The 17,308-nt window shown below is 48.4% G+C and overlaps 6 protein-coding genes across 6 annotated transcripts; 3 read left to right on the top strand and 3 right to left on the bottom strand.

The window, feature by feature from the left end:
• Window positions 1-461: 461 nt before the first annotated feature.
• Window positions 462-2,160, bottom strand: N7495_002102 (misato family protein; the record flags this gene model as incomplete). Its single annotated transcript, XM_057204772.1, has 5 exons — window positions 462-723; window positions 788-1,290; window positions 1,346-1,784; window positions 1,838-2,037; window positions 2,089-2,160. 5 exons carry the CDS (start codon window positions 2,158-2,160, stop codon window positions 462-464), a joined length of 1,476 nt encoding a protein of 491 aa, XP_057065379.1.
• A 336-nt stretch (window positions 2,161-2,496) lies between these two features.
• On the top strand, window positions 2,497-4,785 carry N7495_002101 (uncharacterized protein; the record flags this gene model as incomplete). Its single annotated transcript, XM_057204771.1, has 1 exon — window positions 2,497-4,785. One exon carries the CDS (start codon window positions 2,497-2,499, stop codon window positions 4,783-4,785), a length of 2,289 nt encoding a protein of 762 aa, XP_057065378.1.
• Window positions 4,786-5,405: 620 nt separating this feature from the next.
• N7495_002100 (uncharacterized protein) lies at window positions 5,406-7,592 on the bottom strand (the record flags this gene model as incomplete). Its single annotated transcript, XM_057204770.1, has 6 exons — window positions 5,406-6,556; window positions 6,608-6,948; window positions 7,006-7,173; window positions 7,239-7,308; window positions 7,373-7,407; window positions 7,465-7,592. The coding sequence occupies 6 exons, from the start codon at window positions 7,590-7,592 to the stop codon at window positions 5,406-5,408; spliced, it is 1,893 nt and encodes a 630-aa protein (XP_057065377.1).
• Window positions 7,593-8,247: 655 nt separating this feature from the next.
• N7495_002099 (EXPERA domain-containing protein) lies at window positions 8,248-9,020 on the top strand (the record flags this gene model as incomplete). Its single annotated transcript, XM_057204769.1, has 3 exons — window positions 8,248-8,452; window positions 8,521-8,684; window positions 8,736-9,020. 3 exons carry the CDS (start codon window positions 8,248-8,250, stop codon window positions 9,018-9,020), a joined length of 654 nt encoding a protein of 217 aa, XP_057065376.1.
• Window positions 9,021-10,004: 984 nt separating this feature from the next.
• N7495_002098 (uncharacterized protein) lies at window positions 10,005-14,903 on the top strand (the record flags this gene model as incomplete). The annotated part of the gene is made up of 1 exon (XM_057204768.1): window positions 10,005-14,903. One exon carries the CDS (start codon window positions 10,005-10,007, stop codon window positions 14,901-14,903), a length of 4,899 nt encoding a protein of 1,632 aa, XP_057065375.1.
• Window positions 14,904-15,415: 512 nt separating this feature from the next.
• Window positions 15,416-17,093, bottom strand: N7495_002097 (putative extracellular lipase; the record flags this gene model as incomplete). The annotated part of the gene is made up of 2 exons (XM_057204767.1): window positions 15,416-16,444; window positions 16,500-17,093. 2 exons carry the CDS (start codon window positions 17,091-17,093, stop codon window positions 15,416-15,418), a joined length of 1,623 nt encoding a protein of 540 aa, XP_057065374.1.
• Window positions 17,094-17,308: the final 215 nt, after the last annotated feature.

The raw sequence follows: 17,308 nt of genomic DNA, 5'->3' as shown, positions 1-17,308 counted from the left end.
ACTGCCAAAAAAATGTGACCAATGGCAGTCGTAATTGCGGAGCTTCAACCTCTCTTATTCGCTATAGATTCCCCACTTGTATATTTAAGAAATAACGTGATCAGACAAATCTTCCCACTTATCTCCTCCAGGAATACTTAGTGGCTTGATGAAGTTGGGAGGTGATTGAAGGACGCAAAAAAGTGACGAATTGACAATTTCTAAAATTCGTGTAACGAACTTGAGATATATTGGGAAATGAGAGGGAAGAGGGTAGTGAGAGCTTCCAACCTGGAAGTTTTTATATTGACTTGCTACCTGGATAATTTGCTAAATAGTCGATGAATTTACAAACTATCGTAAAGGCTGGATGTATGAACAGCATCAATAATTCTAATTTCAGAGAAATTCGATTACAGAGAGATCAAAGTCACTTTGAGCTGTTTGTTTCAAAAGTCTCCATCCATCTTGCGCCTAATCGTTCAATCATCATCGCCATCAGATCCACTACTCCACCCATCCTCGTAGGCTTCCCGAAGCTCGCCGAGTCCATTAACCATGGCCTCTCGCTCATCAACAGCCAGCGTACGCGCAGCAGTAGACTCCAGAGCCTTGATTCTCTCAGCTGTCCGGGTGGATGCCGTCAATGCAGCCAGAATTCTTAATCCCTCGCCTGGCTCTGTCTTCGGATAGAGTTCATGCGGGAAACTGTCCAGAACAGGGAAGCGCAGTGATGTGTGATAGCTATAACAACCATGTATTATTATACAGATCAAATGGCAGTATTCAAGGATATAAAAGGACTTACCTCTGAAGCATCGATTGTGAGTTGTATAGTCGGAGTTTGCGAAGGTGTCCAATATCGTTTCCCTGTGACTCGCTGGAGGTTCCAAACTCGCCTCCACGATTTACCTGTACTTGGTTGAAGATGTGCACAGTCTTATTGTGTTCGCCACCATAGGTGAAGTCAATGTCAAATTCAGTTTCCGGCTTTGATGTCTGCTCGTCAGTTTGAGATTCCTCCTTGTCCTTTGGATTAATGGTAGATTGTAACTCGAAAATAGTATGTCTGCCATCATCACCAGCCAATGAGGACTCAAAATCATGGTACGGCCGCAAACGTGACGGCATAGTCACTGTCTCGACAGCGGAGCTCAAAAGAGCGGTCGTTTGCCATTGTGATTGACGATCTACTTGGAGATATCCGGGAAGTTTCTGGGGGATATCAATGACAGGCACATAGAGCGAGGACTGTGGTGCGATTGAATATAATGATTTCGCTTTGCTCGTGTCCTTTTTTAGCTGACGATGCTAGTAAAATAGGTCAGCAGTTCGAATCTCTCTCTGGGTGAAGGATGAAACATACCCGTTGCACCTTGGTCCCGTCTTCAATGGCCCAGACCCAAATACTCTTCTTTCCGTACTCATCACGCAGTCGATCAATATATCGCGATGAAAACCCACCCCATGCATCATCTGCTCCAGTAAAGATCTGCAAAGCTCGCATTTGATCACACTCTTCGGCAAAAGGCCTGACATCCCGATCAAGTAGGTCATGCTCCTTGTCGAGATCATTGAAGAGTTCTTCACCAATGTTCCAGTCCTCAAATGGCATGATCTGGGAATTGAGCTCATAATCATTGATTTGGACAATGGAACGAGGATGATAAAAGACTCGGTTGAAGTCCGACCAGTAGCGCACAGTCTCTGATGTCAATTTCGGGGCTGTGGTGCCTTGGTCTAAGCTTTTCTGATAATCACTCTGTGGAATCGGTACTTGTCTCTGTATCACTTCCAGACCATCCCTTGTTTAAAAGATTAGCATGCATATTTACCAATTAAAGTAGGGATCGCCTACCAGAGGCCCTGGTCTGCTGCCGATGTCTCAATTTCATAGAGTGCATTGTACTTGCGCAGAGTACCAAATCCACCTTTGAGGTCATAAAGGACTGTCCGGGGGGTATAGGTCTCAGATCCATCGGCACCCACTCCTGGTCGGAAATGAACATCATGGTCGATATGTGACTCTTCATTTTCGCTGTATGTGAAATATGATTCCTATCAATAGATGAGATATTGAAGTAACCCATGCTGCGAAAAGAACTGTACCTGGAGATTCCAGAAATGAGTTGCCAGGTAGTTAGCCCGCTGGCCAAACTGTAGTGTGACAATTTCATGCATCTTCTGATGATCTTCGCAGGAATCAGTCGACCTTGCTGTTGATGTATTTCTTGAGCACGAGTCCAATGGCGCACAGACGTGACCTGTCTATATCACGCTAAACCTGATTTGCATTTTGAGTGCATTTGACTCACACGTGACCTGAATAGCTCCCGGTGTCCAGGGCAACGGTCACGTGAGTAGTCCCAAGATGGCAATAAACAACGGTCTGTGTGCTGCGTCACTCCTTTAACTAAACCCAACTTGATTTTGTCTTGATCACACAATTTTTATCGACTTGTCATGTCCCCATGACACTTCGAAGTTTCTTGTCAACATAGCGATTCTCTCGACAGGATGGCGTCTCCAACGCGTTTGTTTTTTAGCCCTTCAAAGGCCTTACACTCGATTTCGCCAGAACGGATGAATCAACAAAGTGTGCCCGGAACGCCCACTCTACCCTCCGAACTCTTATCACTCCACCATAAAAGTACAAAAGGAGTCTCTGAGGTTCAAGCCAAGGTCGCATTTCTAAATCGACTGGCAAAGGGTGGTGCTAAAGGCGGCGACGCGGCTTCCCCCACAGCAACAAACAATGCCGCGCTTCAACGGGCCATCATCGGTCGCGAAGAGGCCGAGTCATGCTTGGAATCAGTTCAAACAGACCTTGCCGAATCACAGTCACGAGAACGACGTATCAGCGAACGACTCGACTCACTGATGGAAGAATTACACAGCGCCAAAGAGCGCCAAATCCAAGAACGGTCAATCTTCGAAAAAGAGATCCGAAAATCCCGCAAAGAAGCCTTCCGCGCAAGTTCCACGGTAGTCAAACTGCAGGAGGAGCTGAACAATGCGAAATCAGAAACCAGGTCCTTAAGAGATGATGTCGCGGCAGAGCGTCAGTCCAAAGAACGGGCGAAACAAGAATCTTTCGAACGCGCCTACACCATTGCCGGTCTTTCAGAAGAACTCGAGGATCTAAAGGGAAAACTGCGATCTATGGAAGCTGCCAATCACGCTAGTAGTCTACAAGTCAAGGCCCACCAGATGCGCGGCCAAAACGCCGGGCGGATCTCGATAAGCGAGGGTGATCTCGCGTTTCTTGCGACTCCACGACGACCGAAGCGAGCCGCCGAGGACGACTTCAGAACCCCTGCGTCAGAATATGAGTCTGCTGATGCCCATCAGGATACGCCGCCAAAGCGACAGCGTCTATCGGAGATTATGCCAGCTGCAGATATGGACATTGAAGTCACCAACGATCCTTCCGGTCTCAATTTTGAAGCCATGGAGGAACTACAAGATGAATTGGACATTGAACGTCGTCGGAGAGTTGACGCTGAGGAAATGATTACCTTCATGAACATTGAGTGCCAATTTAAACGGTGCTCTTGCCGAGTTGCCGAGCGTGAGGGTCGCCGTTACGTTTTCGACGCAGACTACTTTAACAACATTCAAAGGCCCCAATTGAACGCTGACACTCAGGCCCGAGTGAGAGCTGAGGTTGAAGCTAGAGCTCAAGCCCAGGCGGAAGCTGAGGCACGGGAGCAAGAAGACGCCAGAAGTCAAGCACAGGCCGAGGCTGATGCCCAAGAAATAGAAGATAGAGCCCGTGCACAAGCTGAAGCTGAAGCACGAGAGCGCTCAGAAGCTAGAGCTAAAGCTCAAGCGGAAACGGATGCACGAGAACACGCAGAAGCTAGAGCCCGCGCACAGGCGGAAGCCGAAGCACGGGAAAAAGCAGAAGCACAGGCAAGAGGTAAGGCTGAATCCCGGGCTCGTGCTGAGGCTCAAGCTAAGGCACAAGCACAGGTGCAAGCCGAGGAACGAGCGAAAGCCGCTCGAAAGGCCAGGACCTTGCAACTTGACATTCACTCAAGCCATACGCCCGAATTCGAACCCCCACCGCACCACAACCTTTTCCATAACCCTAGGGTCAAGCATGAACTAACAGCGCCACCCGAAGTGATGCTGATGCCTGAAGAGCCGTTAGTCACTTTCTCGCCAGAAACGGGCACCTTTAAGACCTTCCCTTCTCCTCTGAGGGACAATTTCTGGCCCCGACGCACCGAGGACATGTTTGGCAGCCCCGAATCACCCATCCCACCACCCCATGCCCTTAACCAATGGCAGAACCCAGAAACCGCAAATAATGAAGATATAGAGGAGTCATTTACTCCAAGTAGTAACTCTCGATCGTCTGGAATGGCCCAGATTATTTCCGACGACTCCTATGAATCAGACCAAAAGCAGGGCGAGATCTCTCCCGACTTCAACCCCTGCAGAGAAGATGTCGAAAAGAGCGCGTACCACTCTAAACCCTCCACTCAACCCTCAACCACTATGATGGCTCCTCTTCGCGAAGGCACCGTGTCAAAGCCCTCTTCTTCCATTGTCCCTGATGCGCCAATCAACCGCGAACAAGCCTTGGCCCAGATCAGAGCGCGACGTGGTCGTGCTCGCACCAATCGATCAGTGAGCGCGTATGAGCCAACTGGACGAAATGCCGCGCCTGCTGCAACCACAACCACGTCCACAACAGCTCGAGGCGGTCCTCGACGCATCCCAAATCTCCGCACAGACGCAAAAACCGAGAAAGATCGGCGAGACATAAGTGCTCCCGTTCGTATGTTCCGACGGTAAACTTCAATGTCGTGGTCTAGCTGGCCTGCGTATATGAATCTTATGTCGTGATGTTTTCTTCAGCCGGTTCTTGTCCTTTTCAAAATACCCTGGCGCTGGTTCGTCTTGTTCTTTTCACCTTTTATGCTCTCTTTTCATGTTCTTTTCTCATGATATAGCATTTCTATGTTATCTCTTCTCCTGGTATTGCACGCAATAGCTGTGCCGCTGGTCGATGTCATTTTCCCATTATGGCACTCAGAATGAACTTGCGCATTTTATTACTTTGATGATTTTATCCCGAGTCCTTTTACTCAATTTCAGCTTCGGCTTCACTCAATTATCTCTTTTGTCATATTTGTCCTCCTCTGTACATACACTGGTTTTATTACTCTACACTATGCCATGATGTTTCTTGAAATAGTCTTTTCTCTACCTAAAGAATGTTTGACTCCCCCTAAGATGAAGCAAACATCAAGAGACAGTGTATTATAAAAAATCTGCATCATGTACAATCATTGCTAGGAGATCAGAGAGCTCAACTGAAAAAAAACCCATAAATCGGGACACATCAAGAGGCCTGACTGTGTCCGAAAACAAACATAAAATGACATATAGAATGTAAATGATAAACAGATATTCTACAAGATTAGAAGGCCACAGCACCGAATACGGGCACTATCAACATACGCAGAACGTCCCCACCAAAGAGCAACCAGTTCCTGTACGAAAATTCGATCCGTGGCACTCCAAACGTCAAGTCCCATCTCTGACATGTCTGCGATGGTGATAGTCACTGGATTCTCAGCATCACCGGCAGACTGGACCGAGTTAGAGTCATGTTCGGTTGTATGCGTGGCATGTGATCTGTGGCGTAGGATGGGGGTATTTTCGTCGTCGAAGGCAATAGACTGACGTGAGTTGAAACGAGTAAAGTCAGTGTCATCATCGGCTTCGTCGTTGAACGGTGCATCACTGTATTCCATAGTGCCTTCCTGGTCTGGATTGTCGGCGTCGTGACGTGCAATCGCACCGGCGAGAGTAAAGAATATCTGGGTGGTGAGGCGGCGGAAGTAGGCTACCAGCGCGATTTCCATTGGTTCGTGGGCGATATTTTGAGAGTTAAGGGGTTGACGGCTTGTTGAGTTAGGGTTTGGGTATGCAAGACTTTCCACGCTTGCCAGAAGTCGGGCGTCTTGTTCGGTTTGTTGCTCCTCTTCTTCTTCCGTTAGGCCATCGCGGTGCTCGCCCGCGGATGCCCACCAAATGAAGGACGTATAAGCTAGCCTGGTCCAAGAGAGAGGTTCTACAACTAAATTCGATGAGTAGGTTGATCTAGTATCGGATCCATCATCTTCTGTGTCTGGGGTCGATCTTTCGGAGGAGAATTGTCGGAGGCCTTGGCGAAGCATAGTGTAGCGGCGGGCATCTCGCTGCGTTGCCTTCACTTGAATGGTTTGATTCACGTTTTTCTTGGTGTTTGAATGGTCCATCAGGCTTATTTTAGGGAATACTCGTTCAGCGGCATGTTCGGAGTGCGGTGGAGGGAGAGCGACGAGTGTGTCGTAAAGCTCAGGCTTCATGCTCAAGACACTATCTGTTGTGCACGCAATCCAGCTAGGGTCATTCTCAGGAATCAATACGTCTCTAGAAGGATCAAAGGACGAGAGGTAAGGAATATCATGGATGCCGATATTGAAAAGTGGACGGGGGCGCAGTGGCGGAATGCCGTCAACTGGAAGGACCTGCAGCAGAGAATTTGGGAGGGATGCCAACAGGGATAGATCATAGACTTTGACTCAGGTCAATAGCGATCAAATATCAGATGTCAAAAAGAACATACCAAAGTTGCACGGCATATGCACTGGTGCTTCGTTCATGAAAAGAATTCGTTTACGCAACAGCGCTGCTCTGTATAACGGGAAAACCAATGGTCCAAAGGAATCGATGAAATCAGGAAGTGAAGAAGCCGGATGGAACGGTGTCAGGGCCGGCCTGGCCGTTTCCAACATCATCGTATCAGTTGAAGCGCGGGTTCGAGGATTTGACAGGTCGGGTCCGAATCGGAGGCTCAAAGGGGAATCAAGAGGCGACTCAGGGTCGGCAGATTCAGTGCCTTCGATTCGACATGATTGCCAATAATCAGATAATGGCTGTGTTTCTGCCATATTGCCCGCATACTTCCTGTTTGATGAAGGGTGTTAGCCGAGTGCATCGGTTGAAGACTAAGATAACACATACAATGTCAACTCCTTCAATCTTGAGGCGTGGAGCCAGCTCTTCCCAAGTCTTCCAGATGTTAATGGGACTAAAACTCCAATCGCAAACATATTAGCATTGCGCTCCGCTTCTGTTGCTGGTTGGTTAAGGAACGCGCTAATTCCTGCATATTGTTCGTGTACGAAGTACCTGGAAGCAGTGGAATCTGATTAGTATCATTCAAGAAAGCTCCGAAGGAGAAAGAGAAGTCTTACACCAGGTCTTCCGTCACGTTGTGTAGTCCAGATGGTAAGGACTTGTATTCGACCACCCCTTCAATTTCAACTATGCAGAATCCATGTCAGTAACTGCATTGCCTGACAAGCCACATATTTGACATGTCACCTACCTCCTGGAGCGGTTTCTTTCCACGAAATCACATAACTAAAATTCTATCGGCATCAGCGTATTGCCCCTCCTTGCCAGCTTCTTAGCACGTACCCAGCTCTGATGTCAAAGCGAATGACGAACAATGCGTCAATGCCTGGGGGAGAGTCCATTGTAGAATGGCGCGAAACGTCGATAGCCCGAGGCTTCCTAGACGCATCGGATGCCATGGTGGATGCCATGGTGGGGGAAGGATAACGATCGACGTGACGCCATCTAAGGAACCTGAACTACGTAGTCGGGCAATCACGGTTGAGATGAGGTGCTACAAAGTACGGCACCGCGGTTACATTTGTTTGGCGCCTGAGGCAGAAACTGATCTATCTTCACATGTCATCCTGTTCTGACAATTTGTGTGGTTATATCCTCTGAATCAGCTTAGGTAACTCTTCATATATCAACTCGAGAGTACTTTTGGTACCTACACAGGTTGGTTTTTCTCGTCAACTGGTGGATATTAGTAGCATATAATCCAAGTGGCTGTTTCTTATGCCAAAAACGAAACATCAGATTTTGAGGGCTTGGAAAATTAGCCCTATATTGATAGTTAGATCGCGATTTACGATGTCAACATCCATAATTACTGTGTATATCATCTTATTAAAAACATTCCACAAAATAATTTCTTCTGGGCAGCGTCATGCCTCGCGCCCATTGGCCCATCAAGATCCCTTTAGATCCACCATATTGCTGCACTCAGAACAACATGGATCGATTTAATTGAGCATTACAAGATCCCCTAACCGAAGGTATCAAAAGTTGATGTCTCGAGAGCCAATTGATGGTCATCTCCCTGCAACAAAATCAAGCTTTTGAGATCTAACTCATCACTTTACCATGTCTGCATCAACTTCCCACCCCTACTACCCACTCGGGGCCAAAATTGTTGGCTATACGCCTAACCAAACCCCATTGCTTGAGTTGCTTGTCTCTGCGGGTGGCGGGTGTGCAGTCCTGCTCGGATTGACGTTCTCCGTGGTCAGCTATGTGCGACCAACTCTGCGCATGGCGGATCGGATCGCTATCCTGTGGTTTGTGCTCTGTATGACCTTTCCCAGTCCATTAAAGAATCTAGGAAAACCTCCAAACTAACAGGTATCCAACGCAAAGCTGGGACTCTCCATTGTTTCTTCGAAGGCTACTTTATGATCAATCATAACCAAATGGCCTCGGCCCAAGACCTATTTGGGCAGCTATGGAAAGAATATGCACTGTCGGACTCCCGATACATGACCTCAGACACCTTGGTGCTCTGCATGGAAACCATGACAGTTGTAAGTGGACCAGCCACCAGCATTGACCCCAAAACCGGCTGACCCAAGTAGCTACTGTGGGGGCCTCTTTGCTTCTTGACGGCGTATCTCACCTCTAAGAAACACTCGCTGCGTCACCCGATTCAGTTAATTGTATGCATGAGCCATCTTTACGGTGATACACTTTACTATGCCACTAGTCTTTTCGATGACTTTCATGGAGTCCCATATTGTCGACCAGAACCATACTATTTCTGGCTATACTACTTTATGATGAACTTAATCTGGATTATCGTGCCACTTTGTGAGTTCACAGGTGATCAATGTATTTTCCCATATGAAACGTGGCTAACCTAGTACCAGACTATTTATGCGATAGCGTCTCACTCATTTCGGCTGCTATGAGGGGCCAAGAAGGGTCGAGCGGGAGGCGCAAAACCCAGTAGCGACTCTTCCGTCATTACCGTGCTACTAATGTATAACAATGTACCTTAGCTATTTAACTATTTAAATGGAGTATAACCAGTAGTTGAAAATTGATGAATATCTCAGACTGTGTTTCTACGAAACTTGTACATAATGCTTGTTTCGGAAGTGAGGTCGAGGGGGCTGGGGATAAGAAGCATAGACACATCAGCCTCTTAAATGCTTCTAAAAAGACCCCTAAAGGATTGGGATTTCAACCAGGATTAACCTAGGTGTTTAGGAAGTCGGTGTACAAAAGTACAGTAGGAAAATCAAGGCCAAGTCTTTCCAAGGCTAGAAGATACCTAGGTCCTATATAGGTCGTGATAACCTTGGAACCCTAGTACAATAAGTGGACCACCAGGTCATGGCAGGTACAGGAGACATTTACCTGCACAAATAATTCAAGGCCATCCTTCTCCCAATTCTTCGAGACTCTGGCTGTGGAATTTCTCCCCTTCATTCTTCGCCGTTTAAAGGTGATCTCTGGCGATGCCAAGAGCATCCAGACTCGTGCAGCCCCGAGCAGACCTGAAGACGATCAGTGCAGGCATGAGATGACAAAAGCAGTCTGACCTTTAAAATCACACGCGCATGGTGAGTGATGAGACCATTTGATCCTCACAAGCGCGGGTTGATTACGGAGTCGATCGGTTTCCCCGGCAGCCGAATTTAGCGTTGAGACTCTTATCGTTAGCTCACCGCGCCTAATCGCCTTGTTTACAACAATCCCGACATCTCGACAAAAAGCAAATGCTGCGCTTCAGTCGCTTCTAACCACATTTAGCTCTGTGGCGTTTGGTAGGTCTATGTGGGTCGTAAATATTGAATGCGTTCGCTGACTTGGCTCTGTTTATCTTTGACAACAGGCATTCGATGTCGCCTCCAGTGACGCCGCAACGTCCCTCCAAGGCGGGGGGAGATACACAATCACCGACTAGAATCTTGGCTATTGGGAAACCCCTAGCAGTCCATGACACCAACACAGTTCGTGCGCGGGTGCGAAACTGGCAACAACAAGGCGGAGGAGTGATCACGGTCAACGATGGGGTATGCGACGAAGAGAGCGGGGATGTCATAGAGGAGATCACGCCCAAAGCAAAGCCCAAACCGAAGGTCAGGGTTGAGAAAACAAAGTTCGGCGTTCCGGTTCAAGTCAGGAAACGCAGCAACAGCACACCGAAGAAACGAGTCATCAGCGATGAACACTGGAGAAAGAATAGATCTAACACACACATGACTACTCGCAACCTACCAATGCCGAAGCGCATCAACGAGTACACTACGAACGAAGGATCGCCGCGAAGAAAGAGACACGACAAAAATGATCTTTCTCCTCCCCGATCCAGCGAAGGTGGTAGTTCTAGATCTTCCGCTCGGGATGTGACGGAGATCATCACGATTATCCGAAAACCCGAGTCTGTGGCCGATAGCGACTTGCTGACAGACCTGTCAAAGGTCCCGGACAATATGAAAAGACGGTCACCACCTCCCGAAGATATCGACTGGACAAAAAGTGAGGCAGACTTCTCAGAGCTGTCGCGGAGACGTGCCCGAGGTCCTGCGAAACAGCCGCCCAAGAGTGGCATTTTTGCACACGTGCTGGATGAATCGAGGAAGATGTTTACTCGACCTGAAGCTGAGCCACCTAAACCCCAGCCGACCCAACCGTCAGGTCACAAGGTCGAGTCATGGCTATCAGAGACATCAGATCCCTTTGTGGATCATGATACTAAGAGTGTTATGCCTGTCCCCCTCGACATCAAGTCAGCAAAGGCCAGGCGATCCAGGAGATTAGCCGATGAGGAGACAACGAGCTCTATTGTTTCAGACTCCGAATCCCGTCCTAGTCGCTCCCACAGCCGAAAATCTAAATCTAGGTCGCCCAAAGAAAAGTCCCGCAAGTCTTCAGACTCAAAACCGACTCGAGCAGACACGGGCAAGAAATCACCCAAGTCCGCCGCTGCTAAAACCTCACACGACAAATTATACGAAGAAAGCATTGCAACTTCTGACGGCTCCGAAGTCTCCGGAAACAATGCGCCGGTGCCACTCGGCATCAAACGACCATTCCCTAGCACTGGCTACCATCGACTCTCGACCATCGTCTCCATAGAAACTCTCAGCTCTCATCAAGGGACTACATTATCTGCCGCCGATAATATCGTTACCGTGGAGCCGGGTCAAATTGACGAAGAAGCTGCGGAAGGAGAGGATCAGTTTGATCCTAATTCTCTCCCTGCAGTCTCGTCGCAGTTGAAAAGACGGCTCACTACTCACAAGGACTTGATGTCTGTTTTGTCAGTTCCTGCTTCAAGAAGTCGAAGCATTCGGTCCAATCGAAGCACTCGTAGCAACAAAAGTCGCCTAGCAAACGCAACGGTTGCGGACATTCTGAGTGAGCTCGTCTTAGACGAGGCAAAATATATGCGTGAGCTCAAAACACTCGTTGGCGGAGTGATCCCCGTACTTTTGACATGCGTTCTCTCTCGTTCCGACTCAGCTATTGCAGCAGGCTTGTTTAATCCTTCGCTGGATCCGAAGGATGACTTGAACTTCTCAAAGCCAATTGTCAATATGGGAGTGGCCATAGAGCGCCTCAAGGCACTGCACAAGAGAATTCCACAAAATAATGCGGATGCCCTACTTACATGGGCGCATGGCGCCCAGAGAGTTTATCGTGAATACCTCAAAGCTTGGAGACTAGGGTTCAAGGATGTCATAGTGAATCTTGCTCCCTTAGAAGAGGACCAGGCCAACAACGCTGATACAAAGAGCCTGGACGAGGGCATGGAGAGGGATCAGAATGGTGATGTGATTGACAGTGATGGCGAGAAAGTGGATGTCGCATACCTACTCAAACGACCTCTCGTACGACTAAAATATCTCTCGAAGAGTTTCAAGGGTATCAATATGCTTCAACCTTCGACAAAGGCCGAAGAGATCTCCAACTCCTACCAAGATCTTGTGATCGAGGCACGAAAACGAGCCCGAGATGAACGAGCAAGACTAGAAGATGAATCCGCTGCCAGTATTGACTCGACTCGCGCTAGGGATCCAATGACGCTGGGTGTTCTTCGAGACGTTAAAGTTGACCGCACTCGACGAGTCCGGGCTCGTGATTTCTTCAATTTATCTCTATATCACTCAAGCGGCCAATTGGTCGACTGCCGTGCTGAGCTGCTGTACAGAGACAATGCATCAGGCAATGGACCTGGCGGTGACTTGATGATCTGTGAGATCGATCATGCAGACCGATGGTTGCTTTTCCCACCTATTGATGTTCGATGTGTTTCGGCCCGTAATGGCGACAGCAAAGGAGAAATAGTTATCATGCTGCGCAGTGCCCCTGAAGATGAGAAATATTGGCAAGAGTTGATCTCACTGCGCATCGATGATTTTGATATTGGCGTCGAATGGGTTCAGTTGCTGGGCTCTGACCCTAACCCACCGACTCTATGCCGAAGCCAGAGCTTCATCAGCAGAGCCAAGCAACACAGATCTCGCAGATCTATTGATTCTCCCCCAAGAGTGCTCCCCATTGATGTTGATATTCCGATTGGAGAAAGACGACTCTCTTTAGGTTCCAAAGAACACTATTCTGAGTCAAGCACCGTGAGCTCATCTGCCACTGAGACTAGAAGCTCCCTGTACTCTACAGCTACCCGGGAAACAGACTATACTACAGGCAGCTCCGATATTTACGAGAAACAGAGCCGCACAGGCTTGTCTTCTTTGCCGTCTATCGCTACTCCAGAAAAGACAAGTGGGCTAAAACGATCCAAAGCCAAAAGAATATCGCGCTATGGGGAAAGTCCGTCTTCAGATCCCGCAACTCCGAAGCCTCTTGTCATAGAGAAGGAAAATGAGGATCTGCCTTCCGGTAGATTCTATGGCGAAGAAAGCGATTCTGGGCAGGACAGCTCCTATAGACCGAAGACACCTCAAAAGACACCCCAAACACCCCAACAACATGAATACCATGAGCCCGAGTCTCCACGGGTTTCAACGACGCCCTCGGCACGTCTCCCCCTCATTCCCAAGATTCGGAGTTCCAGTAGCCAAACGCATATTTCGGCACTGACCAGCAATGTAACTGACGAGGAAGAATATCCTCCCCTTAAATGTCTGCCGGAGCCAGAACCTGAGACTCGCAGATCAAGAAGAAGAAAGTCTCGCCGAAAGTCTGGAAAAGAGGATGCTCCTCCGCCACCTCCGCATCGCTTGCCCAGCTCTGGAGCCGGAAAACTATCAAACTCCAACACTCCAGTGCTTAGCCCATCCGGTCTTCGGCTTAAGCGACGTGGTTCATCCCCCCTCAAACACGAATATGAACCTTCCACAGCTTCTGATTCTTATTCAGAATCAGACTCGGATGCTTCAACTGTCCGCCACTACACGTACTCCTCATCCGAATACTCACGATCCGAATTTGATTCGGACGAATCTTACTCTTCGGCTTCTGACGATGATTTGGACCTTCCCAAACCCAGGCCATTCGCGGCCGCCTCATCCGATGCAAGTTCGCTGTCACCTTCCAACTCTGCCTCACAGGGTGGTTATCGAACTGTTCCGCTCCAACCTACCAAGTCATCGACCGCAATTGCATCACTCTTCGCTTGGTCAGACAAGGGGACCTGGGATAGCCTGCTCCCGGATGAATGCAGCATATCTATCAGCCCCGGTCTTATCGAAGCTTTCCAGCTGAACGCCGATTCTAACAAAGCGTCACCGCGTTCATCGAGGCCCCTCATATCAATGGAGCTCACACCACTCGTTCCCATCCGCCGGGGTACTGCCATTGACATCAGTATCCGATCGCCCCCCACTTCGCGGTCCACAATTATGACGAACAACAATATAATGTTCCGGTCTCGCAATCCTGATGAGTGTGACACTCTTTACAGCCTCATCAACCAAGCTCGCATCAACAATCCAACCTACATTGCCCTTCAAAACGCTCGAGGTTCCTTCAAAGAAACTCAGCTTCCAGCATTCGAACCTGCCACCAAATCTGGAGGCAGCTGGTTTGGTTTCCCGCGCCGTCGGAAGAGCTACCGCGCATCCAGCTCTCCACGCTCCCTCGCCGATGGATCAGAGAGTAGTGTCGGGAGTGTGAGCACAGCCTTTTCCGCCTTGAAGCGCTTTGGTGGTGCCAGTAAGATGTTTAATATATCCCGCTCAACAGTGACTTCCCGTGCTGGCCGCGCAGAAAGCATATACTCTGGCGAGGACGATGCCTCCCATCCCCCATCTCCACCTACACGCATTGGTGGGATTGCAGATATCAAGGGTGCCGATGGAATTGGCCTGTCCAACTCCAAAATCCGCATATACCTACGTGAATCTGCCTCCAAGTGGCGTGACATGGGCGCTGCCCGTCTAACTATCATGCCTGCACCGTCTTCTCAAACCTCCTCGCGCCCCGGCACCGCTGTGAGCGGCCGAAGCAGCAGTAGTGGCCACGGTGACTTAAGTGGCACATCCCCTCCTAGCTCAGGCGCAGCCACCCCAGGATCCGAGAAGCGTATCATAATCCGCGGCAAGACGCGCGGTGAAGTCCTTCTTGACGCGTGTCTTCCCGAAAGCCGATTTGAACGAGTCGCACGTACTGGAATCGCTGTATCCGTGCATGAAGAGAACAACGAAGGTGGCTCTCCTGCCAAGAAGGAGGGTGGAGTCACCACCAGCTGTCAACGGATCTACATGATCCAAATGAAGAGTGAGGTTGAGGCCGCTTATACCTTCGGTCTTGTGGGCAAACAACGGTACTAAGCCTGTGGGGTTCAATCTTGGAGTATTCCATTCTTTTTAACGTTTCTTTTTATATCTTGTGCTGATAGACTTTTTGGACGTTTGATTGTTCTCTGGATTTTGGTCATGTTTCTTCAAATCAAGGTCTTCTTGTGTTTATACCTTTTTCTATCCAAGCACATAGCATAGTATACATCTAATTCATTAATTAAACTGATAAAGTGTTATCCCATGAATGATAAATACTTTAAAAATCAATGGAAACCCTTAGAACTGCCACTATCCGATTCATCTTGGACAAGATGTTGATTGACCGTCTAATTAGGTACCTTCAAGGCTAGCTACTTCGGTTTTTACTCTCGAGGTATCACATCCACTCTTCTCTCTCACACTTTTCAGTGCTCGACACATATCCATTTTAGATTATCAAGTGTTCCACGTAGCTTACACAGGTACCAAATATATTCTACTGATAAAGTAATGTGATTCTATACTATCTAGATACCTTTGTATAGACATGGATACATTCCTTCTCAGCCCAGCTCTGATATTTCCGTCTTGGACCACCAAAATTCCGTCTCCTTTATTGCCCACTCATCTTTCACAAATTTGGCCGCAGGAGCTGGATGACCGCCAATCAACTCCTCATTCCCTTGACCAAATACCATAATGTGCGGATTATCCGCCACATAATGACCCCACTTAGGACGCTCGCTATAGCGGCCTGCTAGAGTATTCGGATCACCTGTACAAATGAAGCTGCATATATAACTATGCAAAGTCTCAGCCAGCTCTTTCTGCGACTCTGACACTTGAATGATTTCCTTATTCATAGTCTCATAGTTCTTGTTGTCGCCGTGGTTTGCTCGTCCTACAACTGTTTTAGGAAGAGCCCAGTTGTACAGATAAACTCTTACTTCCGGGGACGCGAACAGGGCGGATTGCCTAACTGGTGCAATGTAGGCGTAGTGTGCATATGCCGCTTCGATTCTTTTAAATTGAGGTCCCAGGCCATATCCTTCTCTTGTCTCGACATAGGGAGAATCTGAATTGATTCTAGGGTCTGGATAGAGCCTGTCGATGGTATCTAGGTCTGAAGACGACAGTTCCGGAAGCAGTTCACTCCAGAATAAGCGGAATTGTTCTGGTTTGGACATTTTCTTATCCACATACATCGTTCCCTCGTTGCTGCAGAATCCTGTCACAATTGGGACTTTGTGCCAGTGCCCAGCCTTCCATGCATCCAGTGGCGCGCGAGATATGATATCGCCGTCAATCACTGGCTGGAAAGCCCACCGGAGGGAAGGATTATATTTGTCGAATATCTTAGTCTGGGCCGTGGTAACTGTGGAACTTGGCAACGAGCGGAGAAAAGGGAAAATCTCCGACTCGGGAAGATCTGATGGAAAATTGACTTCTTTGAGGAAGTCTTGGAACTGTTGTTCGTGAATCTTCGCATCGTAGGGACGAACGGCCCTTGAAGTCGGAGATCCAGACTCCAGTATAACGCGATCGAACAAAGGCTTGACGTCCTCACTATAGTTCAGAAGATGATGACCAATCTATTGATATCGAATGTTAAAACAGGATAATACTTGGTTATCTACAATATCTTACCGAGTGACCTCCAGCAGATAGCCCAAATAGAGTGACGTTCGCAGGATTACCTCCGAAGTGGCTGATATTTTCTTGAACCCATTCAAGAAGGTGCACCTGGTCACGTAAGCCAAGATTGAGAATTCCCTCCTTCTTCGCCAAGCTCGAAGGCAGGAATCCCAAGGCTCCGACACGGTATCCAAAGCTAACACCAATAAACGGAAGCTCGGACCAAGCCACCATCGATGCAGTATTGTGACCTCTAGCTGATCCGCGATTGAAAGCCCCGCCGTGGATATAAACGGCGACAGGAAGTTTTTCTTTGAGTTCATGTCCAGTAGGCCGAAATACATTCACGGTCAAGCAATCTTCACTCTGTTCAGCAGCCGGCCCTTCCACGACAAAAACTTTGCCTGGGGCAATTGGGCCGAACTTCGATGCATCAATTGTCTCCTTGGACAGATGGACTTTCTCTGCTGGTCTGAATCGCCTGTCTCCGGTGGGTGGGAGGGCATATGGGATCCCTAAGAAAGCTTCCACGGGATGTGGAGATGTTGTCTCCAGGTGGGTTCCAACTACATGACCTTGGGGAAGTATAACAGAAGGGGGATCCATTTCGAAAGCCGCTATGAATAGTAAACTGATTGCGATGTAATGCTTAAGAGTTCAAGTGTCGCGGGATGCTTTTAAGTGGTTCTCTTCGGTGAAATTCCGTGTGTGGGCCAAGATTGAAATGACACCATAGTAGTTGGTAGATGTCTTATCGCAGAACGGTAATCACCTAACATCAGCTGGTATTGCGGAAGCTCCGATAAAATCGGTACTTTTTT

The sequence above is a fragment of the Penicillium taxi genome (genome assembly GCF_028828555.1).
Source record: "Penicillium taxi strain IBT 34144 chromosome Unknown utg000002l_segment0_segment0, whole genome shotgun sequence".
Lineage (NCBI taxonomy): Eukaryota > Fungi > Ascomycota > Eurotiomycetes > Eurotiales > Aspergillaceae > Penicillium > Penicillium taxi.
This window is presented reverse-complemented; position numbering and strand designations above follow the sequence as displayed.